At 44.4% G+C, this 16754-nt stretch overlaps 1 protein-coding gene across 1 annotated transcript in view; it reads right to left on the bottom strand.

Moving 5' to 3' along the window:
• LOC147123373 (vasculin-like) overlaps positions 1 to 16754 on the bottom strand; it is a 138268-nt gene that overhangs the window by 22258 nt on the left and 99256 nt on the right. Inside the window, exons 10-11 of the mRNA XM_085971776.1 lie at positions 14896 to 15015; positions 8633 to 8800 (exon numbers count right to left, since the gene is read on the bottom strand). Of these exons, the coding sequence (XP_085827902.1) occupies positions 8633 to 8800; positions 14896 to 15015 (288 nt within the window). The remainder of the gene's footprint in view (positions 1 to 8632; positions 8801 to 14895; positions 15016 to 16754) is intronic.

Consider the following 16754-nt stretch of genomic DNA (forward strand, 5'->3'; position numbering starts at 1 on the left):
TCATAATTATAAAGACCTCTATCAGGTCACCCCTCAGCCTTCTCTTTTCAAGAGAAAATACATCCAGCCTGTTCATCTTTCCTGATGGGTATTGTAGTGTATGTACCTTTAAGGGGAAAACTACTTTTTACAGCTCCTGTATACTGTAGTACCGGCAGTGACCACACCTGTATATAAACTCTGAGTAGGGATCTGTACGTTTAGTTTAAGAGTAACCCTCATCCAGTAAATACCTGTTGATTGTCCTTCAATAACTAGGCACGAGACTGCAGGAACACACGACATCAAAAATACACGGATCTAACAGTGGCGACGAGGCAGATTCGAACCTACCTGCAACTCTGCATTACCTCCCAGGGATTCGCTCCTGGAGAACAGTGGAAGAAAGTGGAGGCCAGAAGCACGGGCGTCGACCACAAGCAACCGCCCAGTCATCCAGCAGAGATTGAGCAACGCAGGGGAGGCTGTTGAGAGCTGGGCTTGGTTCTCCAGTCACGGTGGTCCAGCAAAACAGGCTGGCAACAGGTACGGCGCAGACCCTTCCCGGACAGCGGCGGCTAGAGCCGACCGACGGCACAGAAAAGGCCGAGCAGCGTCGACGGGAAGAGAGAGAGGGTAGAGCGCACAGGGCGCAGCCAGTGTTCAGGACCGAACGGCGTCGACGGGCGAAGAGAGAGAGGTGCGAAAGAAAACGCGCAGAGCGCAGCCGGTGTTCAAGGGACGAGCAGCGTCAGCGGGGAAGGGGGGAGAGCGTGGGAAAACGCCATTTTGAGCCGCAGCAGAGAAGGGAGAGCGCGGAAAAACGCCATTTTGAGCCAGTCTAACCACACCCAGGGATGCCGAAGAGTGGCAGTATCACAGCATTCGACAATGAAGTCGAAGATTGGACGACATATGTCGAACGCATAGAAGTGTACTGCAAGGCGAATGAAGTGCCAGATGAGAGGAAAGCGCTGGTATTGTTGAATTCCATGGGTGCAAAAATGTATGGCTTACTGCGAAACCTAGTAACCCCAGAGAAGCCAGTGGACAAGGATTTTGGAAACATAGTGTCAACCCTACAGAACCACTTAAACCCCACACCGCTGCTGATAGCAGAAAGATTTAAGTTTCACAAAAGGAACCAGCATAAAGATGAAAGTAATGCTGAGTATTTAATGGAACTGCGTAAGCTATCGAAACACTGCCAGTTTGGAGCGGGACTGGCAGATACCTTAAGGGACAAGTTTGTGTGGGGGCTTCAAAGTGAAGGAACCCAGAAACGGCTTTTATCTGAAAAGGACCTTACGCTGGAAAAGGCTTTCAGCATGGCAGTATCACACGAAGCAGCCGCACGGGGCGCTGCAGAGATACAACGGAGACCGCAAGAATATGGCACAAATGAAATGTCATACAGAACAGTGAAGTGCTATCGCTGCGGCAGAACAACACACGACCATAATGATTGCTGGTTCAAGGACAAAGTGTGCAGACAGTGTGGAAAAGTAGGACACATAGCAAGAGTCTGCAGGTCGGGAAAGAAAACCAGCAGAAAGAAATCTCCACAGGAGAAGTACAAGAAGGTACATAAGGTGACGGAGAGTAGTTCAGACGAACAGAAAAGTGATACAGACTCCGGAAGCAAGGAGCTGGGTTGTCTGAAACTACATAAGGTGATCCAAACGGAGGATCATCAAACTATCTGGGTCACACTCAAGATAGCTGGAGTCCAAGTGAAAATGGAATTGGACACAGGATCAGCCCTAACAGTCATAAACCGAAGGGACTACAAGTGGCTATTCTCACATATACCCTTGAGAGATAGAGATTGTCTTGAAGACGTACACGGGGCAAAAAGTCTACCCCAAAGGAAAAATAAGGGTGAACGTTGTATATTACGGTAAGGAAACACCAAAAATGGACCTATATGTATTGCCAGATGGAGGACCACCACTGCTAGGACGTGAATGGATCCGGAAGATACAGCTAGATTGGCATTCCATACAAGCACTGACTGTAGATGCCAAAAAGGATGACGACGCCACACCTGGACAACTGTCAAAAATGCTAACTGACACACAAGAAGTGTTCCAGGAGGGACTTGGAACACAAAGGCATAACAGCGACGATCAAAATAAGAGGAAAATGCAAGCCCAATGTTGTTTTTTTTTTTTTTTTTAAATAAAGGCCTTATGCGATCCGCCCAGCCGTCGAAGCAGAGCTGGAAGGTTTGGAACGTTCAGGAGTACTGTCCAAAGTGGACTGGAGCGAGTGGGCCACACCCATCGTTCCTGTAATGAAGAGGTCGTTGAGTAATGCGCCTGGGGAACCAAAGAAGGTTCGCATCTGTGGGGACTTTAAGGTGACAGTGAACCCAGTCCTTCACACGGTACAATATCCGCTTCCGCGGATTGAAGATATTTTCGCCTCGCTATCACAGAATCACACAGAAACCCCACAGTGCAGATAGAGGCCGTTTCGGCCCATCGAGCCTGCACCGACACATATCCCACCCGATCTCCGTAACCCCTACACCAACACATATCCCACCCTATCCCCGTAACCCCACGTATTTAATCCCCCTAACACTAAGGGTCAATTTATCATGGCCAATCAACCTAACCCACACATCTTTGGAGGGAAATGCTTCACAAAGATTGATCTGGCCCAGGCGTACCTGCAAATGGAGGTAGAAGAAGCCTCGAAACAGTACCCCACGATCAACACTCATAAAGGTCTCTACCAATACAACCGGCTGGTGTTCAGGGTAGCATCAGCTCCGGCTATTTGGCAAAGGGCAATGGATCAAGTCCTGCAAGGGATTCCAGGGACCCAGTGTTATTTGGACGACATCCTGGTCACGGGCGAAAATGACAGTGATCACCTCGCCAACCTGGAGAAGGTGCTCACTAGATTGAAGGAATATGGGCTCCGAGCAAATCGCCACAAATGCGAGTTTTTCCAGAAGCAGATCTCGTATTGTGGCCATGTTATTGATGAAGAGGGGTTACATAAGTCCCCTGAAAGATTGAGGCAGTAGTCAAGGCTCCAGCACCGGAAAATGTGTCACAACTGAGGTCGTTCCTCAGGCTGGTGAACTACTACCATAAGTTCTTGCCGAATTTGTCTACAGTACTACACCCACTGAACACCCTACTGCAAACGGGGGTACCATGGAAGTGGAATGACGAATGTAAACGAGCTTTCCAGAAGTGCAAAGAATTGATCACATCAAAAGAGGGGTTGGCTCATTTCAACCCAGCACTACCAATTCGGTTGGCGTGTGATGAATCACCCTATGGCATTGGAGCGGTGCGGTCGCACAAGTTCCCGGACGGCTCGGAGAGGCCGGTAGCCTTTGCGTCTCGGTCACTAACCTCAGCCGAGCGTAACTACGCCTAGATTGACAGGGAAGCCCTCAGCCTAGTGTGGGGAGTGGAAAAAGTTCAACCACTATCTGCACGGGCATAAGTTCACCTTGCTGACGGACCACCAACCACTTGTCTCCATCTTTAATCCAAAGAAGGGCGTGCCGGTGATGACTGCGCAATGGCTACAAAGATGGTCACTTTTTCTAGGGGCGAACCAATATGAAATCAAGTATAAGGGCACGAAACAGCATGGAAACGCTGATGGGCTATCACGCCTGCCACTGCCTACTGCGGAGGAAGCACCAGCAGTGGACCCTGTCGAAATATTTCATTCGACTATAATTGAACGCTTGCCAGTAACTAACGTTGATATAGAGAAGGAGACCCGAAATGACCCGACACGGTCTCGGGTATATGACTTGACGGTGAAGGGATGGCCAACACATGGCGACTCACTGTTGCCAGCATTCTCATCCAGAAGAGAACAGCTGTCAGTATGCCAGGGGACCTTGATGTGTGGATCCCGAGTGGTAATTCCACCCAAGTTAAGGGAGAGAGTGCTCAATGAGCTTCACGAAGGCCATCTGGGAGGGGTAAAAATGAAAAGCCTTGCTAGGGCTTGTGTGGTGGCCGGGGGTTGATCAGCAAATCGAGGACCTGACAAAGAGCTGCTCAGGATGCCAGAAGGTCCAAAATGCACCACCACATGCCCCTCTACACCCATGTGAATGGCCCTCATCTCCATGGCAACGGGTGCATATTGATTTTGCTGGTCCATTCATGGACTCAATGTTTCTAATAGCCGTGGATGCGCACTCGAAATGGCCTGAGGTGATCAAAATGTTGTCCACCACCACGGAGAAAACTATTGCAGTCCTACAGACCATATTTGCCAGGAACGGCTTGCCAGAGCAGATTTGCTCTGATAACGGACCACAGTTTGTGTCCGAAGAGTTTCGAAGATTCATGAAAAGGAATGGGGTAAGGCATTACACATCCGCCCCGTATCATCCAGCCACAAATGGATTGGCTGAGAGGTTCGTACAAACCTTTAAGACAACAGTAAGGGCCATGTGCGATGACGACATTCCACTGCAGCATAAGGTGGACAATTTCCTGTTAGCCTACAGAAATGCGACACATGCAGTCACCAACCAGACCCCGGCCATGATGTTCTTTAACCGAAGGTTGAGATCTCGTCTGGATTTGCTCAGACCAAACGTACGAAGAGATGTTGAGAATAAGCAATTCCAGCACATCAATGAGAAGCCGACAAGGAGCTGCAATGTAGGGCAACCAGTCTTGGCCCGCGACTACCGAACAGAGAAATGGCAACCAGGAACGATATGCACACGGCAGGGGCCACTAATGTACACAGTGGATGTTGGGGAGAACATTGTGAGATGCCATGTCGACCAGATCCTAGAGTCACAGGAACGAGTCAACCCCATGTCTCGCGCACCTGGTGATGAACCCGACATACAGGTAGCATCTACCCCAGAAACAGTATCATCGGAAGCTGATGAACCAACTGACGACAGGGGGCCTCCGCATCAAGAACAAGACACTCAGGAAAGGCACTATCCAGAAAGGATCAGGAAGCCGTCCCAAAGACTGAATTTATAAATGGACTATTTTCAGTTAATGTGCATGTTAAAAGTGTTAATTGTTAAATGAATGTTATGGTACTGTCAATCTAAAAAGGGAGGAATTGTAGTGTATGTACCTTTTAAGGGGAGAACTACTTTTTACAGCTCCTGTATACTTTAGTACCGGCAGTGACCACACCTGTATATAAACCCTGAGTAGGGATCTGTACATTTAGTTTTAGAGTAACCCTCATCCAGTAAATACCTGTTGATTGTTCCTGCAGTCTCGTGTCTAGTTATTGAAGGACACACTACATCAAAAATACACGGATCGAACAGGTATAACCTCACATTTCTGGTATCATCCTTGTAAATCTTCTCTGCACCCTCTCCAGTGCCTCTATATCCTTTTAATATGGCGACCAGAATTGTACACAGCACTCCAAAGTGTAGTCTAACCAAGGTTCGATACAAGTTTAGCTTAACTTCTCTACTTTTCAATTATATCCCTCTAGAAATAAACCCTAGTGCTTAGTTTGCTTTTTTTAAATGACCTTATTAACCTGCATCACTACTTTAGTGATGTGTATTTGCACTCAGATCCTTTTGCTCTTCTACCCCATTCAGATTCTTATTTTCCAAGTAATGTGACCTCTTTCTTAACAAAATGTAGTAACTCACATTTATCTGTGTTGAAATTCATTTGCCAATTATATGCCCATCCTGCAAGTTTATTAATGTCTTAGTAATTTGCTGCAGTCCTCCTCAGTATTGACTATTCCCACCCCCCAATTTGGTGTCATTGCAAATTTAGAAATTGGATATTTATGACAACAGCTTCATGATCACTTTTACTGATTTTTTTTTTTTTTTTTTTTATAAATCTGGTAATATAAATACAGGAAACTTTCTGATATCCGGCACTGACAGGACCGAGCTGGTGCCGTACCATCAAAAGTGCCGGACATACCAGCATAGTGTTGAGAGATACGGAACTGAAAAGCTCCGTGTGAATCAAGAAACCCTGTTGCTTAGCAACAGTTTCAAAACAGTCGGCTGCAGCTGCAAGCGTCTCTAGCTGAAGCTGTTGCTATAGCTACAGACCTTGCAGTGCCTGACTGGGGAAAAAAAAAGCAACGAGAACTAAAAAAACTTATAGAAAACGGCTCCTGATTTTTTGCTGTTAGATCAAGTATTCCGGACATATAACCTCCGAATAAACCAAAGTCTCCTGTACCAGCTTTTTATTTCCAGATTTGAAAAAAACTGAATCCAAATGCTCATACTTCCACAGTGGGATTTGAATTCACATTTTCCAGATCATTAGCGCAGGCTTTTGGATTACTGGTCCAGTAATAACCATGACGCTACCATACCCAATGTACTGATTAGGAGGTCATCTGGCCCATCTAGCTGACCAACTATTAAATCACTGCATGTGAATTACTTTACAAAATAATCCTGAACTTGCTTTTTACTAGTTTGTACCAAAGTCTCTTTGTCCTGCAATCATAATTTAACTTGAAATAGTGCTCCAGATTAACCTCTGTTCCACTTAATATCTTATATACTTTCACATTTACCTTCTTTCAGAGAGTTGACTTTTTCTAACCTTTTCTCATAACTCTTGACACTGAAGATCAGTCTTGTGACTCTTCTTTGCACCACTTCCAAGGCATGGATGTTTTCCTTGTGCTATGGTGGCTGGAACTGAATACAGTACTCAAGGTGCAAGCTGGCCTCAGTACTACACAACTTCATCAGAACACCCTTATAAACAGTCTTCTAGTTTGCTGATTGAACAATATCATAGAATCATAGAAACTTACAGCACAAGAGGTGGCCATTCAGCCCGTCATACCTGTGCTGGCTCTTTGAAAGAGCAGTTGTGCTAATCCCACACCCCCGCTTTCTGCCCATAAACCTGTAAGTTCCTCATCCTCAAGTACCTGTCCAACTCACTTTTTAAATTATTTATGGAATCAGTTTCCACCACCTTTTCAGGTAGAGCATTCCAAATCCCGACAACTCAGTGAAAAAATCGTCTCATCTCCCATCCAGATCTTTTGCCAATGATTTTAAATCTGCGACCTCTGGTTATTGACCCACTCGCCGAGGGAATAGCTTTTCTCTATCTACTCAATCAAAACCTCTCATCATTTTGAAAACCTCTATTAGGGCACCTCTTAATTTTCTCTGTTCCAAGGAGAACAGCCCGAACATTTCCGTCCTCTCCTCATAACTGAAGTCCCTCATCCCTGGTAACATCCTGGTAAACCTCCTCTGTACCCTTTCTAAGGTCTTTACATCTTTGCTGAAGTGTGATGTCCAGAACTGATCACAATACTCTAGCTGAGGCCTAACCGGTGATTTATAAAGTTCTAGCATGATCTCTTTGCTTTTATATTCTATGCCTTTATTTATAAACCCAAGTAACCCATATGCTTTATTTACCACTTTAGCAACTTGCCCTGCCACCTTTAAGGATTTGTGTATATGGACACCAAGGTCTCTCTGCTCATCGTCACTTTTCAAAATTATGCCATTTACAGTATACTGTCTTTCCATATTAGTCCTCCCAAAGTGCATTACTTCACACTCAATCTGCCATGCTTCTGCCCATTTCACCATCCTGAAGTCTACAACTCTCATCACTATCTACTACTTTGCCAAGTTTCGCATCATCTGCAAATTTTATAATGCTGCTCCCTACACCAGAATCTAGGTCGTTCATAAAAATTGCAAGAGTAATGGACCCAAACCTGACCTTCGGGGAACACCACTGCAAACCACCTCCCAGTCCTCCAGCACTGCTCCTGTATCCAATGTGGATTGAAAAATTGAGACAATATCTCTGCATTCCATCTAGACCAGGTGACTTACTAACTTAATATAACTTAATAATCTGTTCGATTTGTTGTTTGCTGCTCTGCAATGACTGGACATAGTAAGCACGGAGTTCACCATCACTCCCAGATCTCTTTCAGCCTCTCTCCTGGCTAGTTAAAATTAGAAATATGTGATTAAAGAGAGAGTCAGAGGAAAGTGTCACTAAAAGGATAACAACATTGTGGAATAAGTTATCAGAGAAGACCACTGAAGCAGACAAATGGGTTCGAGAGACATTTAGATGTCTGCATCAAGAAATGGCGACAGGATACGGTGCAGTTGTTCTATGAAAAAGGGGCAGGTTTGTTTTGACTTAATAGCTTTTTCCTGTTCCTAAAAATCTGCATTCTTATTGTAGTTTTCACTCTACATATGTATGTAGTATAAATGGTCTGATGATTCCATTCCTAATTTGTGGCTGTCACACACACACAAGAAGCAATTTCCAACGTTTGATTATAGCGGCTACAATCCACGTTAACTGTTGTACTTTTATGTCCTTTATCTTGTGAACCTATAACCAAGGAAACCAACACTTAAAAAAATATGTAGCCTAGAGTACATATCTTTAAACAACATACTAAATTTTGGTTGGCTGGTACCCAGTAAATATCCGTCAATCCAAAAAAAAAATGCATGTACAGTAATATAATAAACAGGGAGCAGTCAAACCTTTGGATACTTGACATCTGTGTAGGGCAACATACAGTAATAACAAAAAGTTACCATGCAATACAGCAAATAAAAGGAGCAATAGCAAATTACGTCAACAGGAATGCATTTATCATCTGGGTACATAGTTACCTTTTCTTTATCTATGTTGTCTCCATCATCATGATACCCTTCACCAGGTTTGTCCTGTTTCAATGTCTTCAGAAACTCACTCTTCTTGTCAGAGCGCATGCGTGTCAGTTTCAACATACGAGGTTGACTTGCTATGTCAATTGGTGAAGAAGAATTCGAGCGACTACTCTATTTAAAGAAATTGAATCAGTAAATTAATTCAAAGATGATATACAGCACATTTAACATGTAGTGACATAGACGACCGATGTATTTGTTTATGCTGGTGAGTGTTTAGTTGTACTATTTTGAGTCAGCTGACAGAAATTCATTCAAAACTACAGAAAAATGTCAGATTGGAGATAACACTCACTGACATTTTATTGCAGTGAGCATGTAGCGTTTAATCACACAATTTGGTACACAAGTTGCAACTCTATGCACATTTTTAAAAGATGCACCACTGTACCCAAGAAAAATTTGGCTTTAAAACTAAAATGACAATTATAATATGAATAGGCCTTCTGAATTAATGCAGCGATAATGTGCTGACTTCAGAAACACATTATCTCTACACTTGTATATCATGGGTGCCAAAGTACACGTCAGTGACGCCTACATCCCATGAACGAATAAAAAAAAGTGTTTAAAAGGGAAAAACCTAGATCTACATGAAACCAAGATAAAACAAAACAGAGATTTGAGGGTAGATTTTCCTTCCACTTGTTTCCCGCTATAAGTGCGGCACAGACTTAAGAGTTTTAACAGGAAAATAGGCCAAATCACAGAATATGATTCCCAATATCCTGGAAAATCCTGTAATCCCATATAATAAAAATACAATGTGACTTAATCAAAAATCAAAGGTCCTTTACTGTACACTGTCAGAACCATGGGATTCTGGGCTTGTCTTCGTTCCTGCACATTCTAAGTAATTAAAATCACTCAGGTATCCACTATAGATGTAATGTAAATTTTTTGAAGCTTTTAGATAAGGATATTTCTTCTCTTAGGCAATCCCTCGGAACCGAGGATGACTTGCTTCCACATTAAAAATGAGTTCGCAGGTGACTGATGAGTCCAATGAGGGACTTACAGTCTCTGTCACAGGTGGGGCAGACGGTGGTTGAAGGGGCGGGTGGGGTGCTTGGGTTGATGTGTGCTCCCTGCGCTTGGCTTCTGCTTGCTCCCGGCGAAGAGACTCGAGGTGTTCGGCGTCTTCCCGGATGCTTCTCCTCCACTTTGTGCAGTCTTGGGCCAGGGATTCCCAGGTGTCGGTGGGGATGTTACACTTTTTCCAAGGAGGCTTTGAGGGTGTCCTTGAAGCATTTCCTCTGCCGACCTGGGGCTCTCTTGTTGTGCCGGAGCTCCGAGTAGAGCGCTCGTTTTGGGAGTCTCGTATCGGGCATGCGGACAATGTGACCCGTCCATCGGAGCTGATTGAGCGTGGTCAAAGCTTCAATGCTGGGGATGTTGGCCTGAGCAAGAACATTGACGTTGGTGCACCTATCCTGCCAATGGATTTGCAGGATCTTGCGGAGGCAGCGTTGGTGGTACCTCTCCAGTGCTTTGAGGTGCCTACTGTACAGTAGATAAGAAGTACTGTAGTTACAACAGAAAATGCTGGAAATACTCAACAGGCCAGGCAGCATCCATGGAGAGAGAAACAGAGTTAACGTTTCAGGTCTGGGACCCTTCATCAGAACTGGAAAAAGCTGGAGATGTAACCGATATTAAGCAGGTGCAGAGACGGGGGGGGCGTGGTTTAGGAGGGGAAGGAAGAAATTGAAAGAACATACTGTGCTTATGCAAGAGGCAGGAAAGATAAAATGTTGCAAATGGGAATGGCAAAAATCATACAGCATGAAAAATGGGGCCAGGGATTATCTGAAATGATTGAACTTGATGTGGAGTCCGGAAGGCTGTAAAGTGCCTAAATCGAAAGATGAGGTGCTGTTCCTCGAGCTTACGCTGAGCTTCATTGGAACAATGCAATAGGCTGAGGACAGAGAGATCAGAGTAGAAGTGAAGCGGAGAATTAAAGTGACAGGCGACCGGCAGCTCAGGGTCACCCTTACGGACTGAACAGAGGTGTTCCGCAAAGCGGTCACCCAATCTGCGTTTGGTCTCCCCAATATAGAGGAGACCGCATCGTGAGCAGCAAATACAATATACTAAATTGCAAGAAGTACAAGTAAATCGCTGTTTCACCTGAAAGGGGTGTTTGGGGCCCTGTACAGTGGGAAGGGAGGAGGTAAAAGGGCATGTGTTGCATCTCCTGTGCTTGCACAGGAAGGTGCCAGGCAAAGGAGAAGGGCTGTTAGGGGTGATTGAGGAGTGGACCAGGGTGTCGCGGAGGGAGTGGTCCCTTCGGAATACTGAAAGGGGAGGTGAGGGGAAGATGTGTTTGGTGGTGGGATCACGTTGGAAGTGGCAGAAATGGTGAAGGATGATACAGGAAACTTTCGATTAACCGGCCCCTAAATAACCAGAATGCTCTATCCACTGGCAAAATTCAGGAGTCAGTTCAGATAACTTATTACTTTTATTACTCCATTTGTTGCTGTGCAAGGGTGTAGCTGAAGCTGTTGCTAAGCTACAGAGACGCTTGCAACTTGTGCCGATTGTTTTGAAGCTAAGCAACAGGGTTTGTTGCTTTATACAGAGCTCTGAGCTCCGTATCTTTTACAATAGCGTTCGGTTATCCGGAATTGATAATGAACTGGCAACACGTTGGTCCCGTCCGTGCCGGATACCAGAAAGTTTCCTGTACGTTGAATGTGGAGGCTGGTGGGGTGAAAGGTGAGGACAAGGGGAACCTTATCCTGGTTCTGGGAGGGAGGGGAAGGGGTGAGAGCAGAAGTGCGGGAAATGGAACGGACACGGTCAAGGGCCGTGTCAACTACAGTAGAGGGGAATCCTCGGTTCAGGAAAAAGGAAGACATGTCAGAAGCACTGGTATGGAAGGTGGCATCGTCAGAACAGACACGGCGGAGACGGAGAAACTGGGAGAATGGAATAGAGTTCTTACAGGAAGTGGGGTGGGAGGAAGTGTAGTCCAGATAGCCGTGGGAGTCAGTGGGCTTGCAGTGGAGCGGGTGTTTGTCGCAAGCCAATCGCCAGAAATGGAGACAGAGAAGTCAAGGAAGGGAAGAGTCGGAGATGGACCATGTGAAGGTGAGGGAAGGGTGGAAATTGGAAGTAAAGTGAATAAACTTATCTAGTTCAGGGAGAGAGCAGGAAATGGCACAGATACAGACATCGATGTACCGGAAAAAGAGTTGAGGGAGGGGACCTGAGTAGGACTGGAATAAAGAGTGTTCCACATATCCCATGAACAGGCAGGCATAGCTAGGGCCCATGCAGATTCCCATAGCAACACCTTTAATTTGGAGGAAGTGAGTGGAGTCAGAGGAGAAGTTGTTCAATGTGAGAACAAGTTCAGACAGGCGGAGGAGGGTGGTGGTGGATGGGGTTGTTGTCTCCATCCATTGTTTCCGATACATTGATGACTGTATCGGTGCCATTTCCTGCTCTCGCCCTGAACTAGATAAGTTCATTCATTTTACTTCCAATTTCCACCCTTCCCTCACCTGTGGAATTCTCTGCCACAGAGGGCGGTGGAGGCCAGTTCATTAAATATATTCAAGAAAGAGTTGGATATATTTCTTAAGGCTAAAGGGATCAAGGGATATGGGGAGAAGGCAGGGACAGGGTACTGAATTTGAATGATCAGCCATGATCTCATTGAATGGCGGAGCAGGCTCGAAGGGCCGAATGGCCTACTCCTGCTCCTATCTTCTATGTTTCTTCCCTTCCCTTCCTTGACTTCTCCGTCTCCATTTCTGGCAATCAGCTTTCGACAAACATCCAATCCACTACAAGCCCACCGACTCCCACAGCTACCTGGACTACACTTCCTCCCACCCCGCTTCCTGCAAGAACACTATTCCATTCTCCCAGTTTCTCCGTCTCCGCCGCGTCGGTTCTGATGATGCCACCTTCCATACCAGTGCTTCCGACATGTCTTCCTTTTTCCTCAACCAAGGATTCCCCTCTACTGTGGTTGACACTGCCCGTTCCATTTCTCGCACTTCTGCTCTCACCCCTTTCCCTCCCTCCCAGAACCACGATAGGGTTCCCCTTGTCCTCACCTTTCACCCCACCAGCCTCCACATTCAACATATCATCCTTCGCCATTTCCGCCACTTCCAACGTGATCCCACCACCAAACACATCTTCCCCTCACCTCCCCTTTCAGCATTCCAAAGGGACCGTTCCCTCCACGACACCCTGGTCCACTCCTCAATCACCCCCAACAGCCCTTCTCCTTCGTCTGGCACCTTCCCGTGCAAGCGCAGGAGATGCAACACATGCCCTTTTACCTCCTCCCTTCCCACTGTCCAGGGCCCCAAACACCCCTTCCAGGTGAAACAGCGACTTATTTGTACTTCTTGCAATTTAATATACTGTATTCGCTGCTCACGATGCGGTCTCTTCTACATTGGAGAGGCCAAAGGCAGATTGGGCGACCGCTTTGCGGAACACCTCCGTTCAGTCCGTAAGGGTGATCCTGAGCTTCCGGTCGCCTGTCACTTTAATTCTCCGCTTCACTTCTACTCTGATCTCGGCCTGTTACATTGTTTCAATGAAGCTCAACGTAAGCTCGAGGAACAGCACCTCATCTTTTGATTAGGCACTTTACAGTCTTCCGGACTCAACATCGAGTTCAACAATTTCAGATAATCCCTGGCCCCATTTTTCATGCTGTATGATTTGCCATTCCCATTTGCAACATTTTATCTTTCCTGCCTCTTACATAAGCACAGTATGTTCTTTCAATTTCTTCCTCCCCTCCTAAACCTCCCCCCACCCCCGTCTCTGCACCTGCTTAATATCGGTTACATCTCCAGCTTTTTCCAGTTCTGAAGGGTCCCAGACCTGAAACGTTAACTCTGTTTCTCTCTCCACGGATGCTGCCTGGCCTGCTGAGTATTTCCAGCATTTTCTGTTGTTATTTCAGATTTCCAGCATCCGCAGTATTTTGCTATTGTATAAGTACTGTAGTTACTTGTTTGTGCCTTATAAAACTGACCCATATAAAATGCATGTTTTGCTGATGGAAATATCTTTAAATCAAAGAAACATCAGTATACATTCACATTCCCTCAATTCTAAAGCACCAAGACTGTCTCAATTATTTAGGTGAATGGAATATTTAGAGGATGACCATAGTATGGTACATTTATCATTTGAGCAACTCTGCTGAGCAGAAGAGTCACTGAAATGATAAAGACTATAGCTTGTTTTTGGCCAAATTTAAAATATTTTTCTTTCTACTGGATGATATGTAACTGACCCAATATTAATATCTGTTGGAAATAAATTAGGTAATTTAAGCTACATCTATTCAGCACTTTATAAATAAAGCTCCTTTTTAAAAATCATTTAGAAAGTTCATAAATTAGGATAGAAAAATTATTTTTCACTATTCCCATTAGGAAACTTTAGCATGCTTTAAAAACTGTACACAGGCAGGATTTTGCATTACATGACATTCTCCCTTTTAATACTTCCGATCTGACACATTAATGTAGCTAAATTCTGTAGCTAAAGTGTACAACGGTTTTCCAATAAGTGTTCCATTTGAATTAGACTTTCCATACAATGAGTGAAATGTGAATGAGACACTTCAATTCTGCACTTACTGAAGATGTTTGTTTGGTTACTACTGCCGGATGTCATAATAAATCAACCACTTCGGTTTTAGCATAGCTACAGACCCAAAAAAAATCATCAAAACTGCAAATGTTAGGTTACATCAACAAAAATGTGGTATTGGTCTGCCATGACCAGAAAGCTGCATCTATATTGGGTTTAATGGGGTTCTATGGCCACCAGCTCCCAATGCGCATGTCTAGTACAGCCAGGGGCAAACCCAAAACAAATATGTCACATTCATCAAGACTGGTCTTCAGGAATACTTTTTTTTTTTTTTAAACCAGCTCTACCAGAGGCCAGCCTAAGCAAATTTATGGTTGTTGCTGTCTGCGAGACTCACACGTAGTGAACCAGTGGCCATAGCACCTCACTAAACCCAATATAAAAGCAACTTAAGATCAGTTGTATAGCTTCCAAAAATTAGTTATTTACTTTCCAACAGTGCAAGTCATTGCACAGAACTAAGAGCACCAAATTGAAATATGATCTTAAATGATTGTGGTCATTTTAAAATGTGTTTTACAGAAGTGTTTCAATAATTAATTGATACATAAAAATTATACCTCCTTTAGAGAGTTTGGTGATGAACTGAAGGTCTGAGGTACAGGTTTTAGGAGAGCATTGAAGCTGACAAACGGACTCCCATGTTTGTTCTCCTTTGCTGAGCCTTTCCACTGTGCAGGCTAAATAGAAAATCAATAGTAAGTGGCACACAGTTTACAAGTAGCACCATTGGTGGGGCAGGAAGATAAGAGACAGAAAGATTGAGAGAGCAACAGATCAATTGAGAGAGAGAGAGAGAGAGAGGAAGGAAAAGGATTGAATGAGAGTACAAGAGAGAAAGGAGAGAGTTACACACACTGCTATATGTTTTATATGTAGAAAAATGGATTTTAAGCAATTAATGGTTACAATCTAAATCAAGGGATTCACAGAACTTAAAACAGCACAACTCAAGTGGTTTGTGATCATTATTTAAATCACCAGGTTAAATTTAAGTTTTGTATCACTGAACCAATTTTTAACAAACTATACATACAAATTTGATTTTTCTCAAACCAAAATTGTTCAATGATGTGATTAGGAGGGTGTGTGGTAGAGGATCACTGTCCGAGAAGCTATGATGATTTTAATACAGAAATGTCATAATTAATGAGGGAATTATTTCCCAGTGGAATGCACTATTATAGGTAATAAGCAGCTAGCTCATATAAGCAACACATTGCATTGAAATTTGTATTTTTTGTAAAAAAAAATTTATTATTAGTTTCCAATGCCACCTCTCCCAGTAACTAACTGAATATAAAATGAATGAAAGTGTGTCATCTATTCAGGTATAACAAGTCACCATCACCTCCAAGTTCCCCCTCCAAGTCACACCATCCTGACTTGGAAATATATCGCCGATCCTTCGTCACTGGGTCAAAATCCTGGAACTCCCTCCCTAAACACTGTGGGAGTACCTTCACCACTCGGACTGCAGCGGTTCAAGGCGATGGCTTACCGCCACCTCCTCAAAGGCAATTAGGGATGGGCAATAAATGCTGGTCTTAGCAGCGACACCCATATCCCGTGAATGAATAAATTTTAAAAAAAATGGGCCGGATTTTCCGATCGGAAAAAAAATCTATGCACTTACCTGCTGGCTCCGTAAGTCCCGAAACTTGCGATCCTGGGCCTCTGCTCTACGAAATGCGCAGAGGTCAAGGTATCCCAGGGGCGCACGCGGTTCTTTAAAAATCGGGTGTCTTGCAATTAAATTGCGAGAGTTGAAATTACTGTTAATTCCTTTTCTCACTACCATCTCAGGTGCATTTACCCAATGAGCAAACAGGGAAGCTTATATGGTCCCTGTTAATATGCATCAACGGCAAAACCTGATATTCAGCTAGGAAAAGAAGTATTGTATCATGCAACTACTAGGATGGTAGAAGGTGATCTGAATGGACCTTGGTCTTTTTGTCTAGCAATTCCTGTGCATCTGACAGGAGATCTTAGAGGGACACAACAAGGGAATGGAAAAGCTCAATTCAGAATATTACTTTAAACAGTAGAACAAGGGACACTATTAAAAGGTAAATTTAGGTCCGATATCAGGAAGTTCATCTTCACAAATACATGGATTGGGCTTCTAGATACAATCCTGATGGCAAAAGCCTTGGAATTATTTTGGAAATTGGTAATTGGAGAACATAGGGTTTTTGCAGATGGGACAAATCGTCTTCCTCGTGCGTAATTAATCGGTGATCACGATGGGGGACAAACTATTCTGAAGTGCATTTGCATTTACCTGATGGGTAAACTGGGCCACAGGGATGTTCTCTCTATATAGACCAGCTATCCTATACCCAGGGTATCCATAAACAAGTTACATTCACAGCACTGCCCCAGCCCAGGTTACTTGGACACACCTGCAATTCTC

The sequence above is a fragment of the Somniosus microcephalus genome, chromosome 2 (assembly GCF_052327205.1).
Source record: "Somniosus microcephalus isolate GS21.2 chromosome 2, FLI_Smic_1.0, whole genome shotgun sequence".
Taxonomy (NCBI): Eukaryota; Metazoa; Chordata; class Chondrichthyes; order Squaliformes; family Somniosidae; genus Somniosus; species Somniosus microcephalus.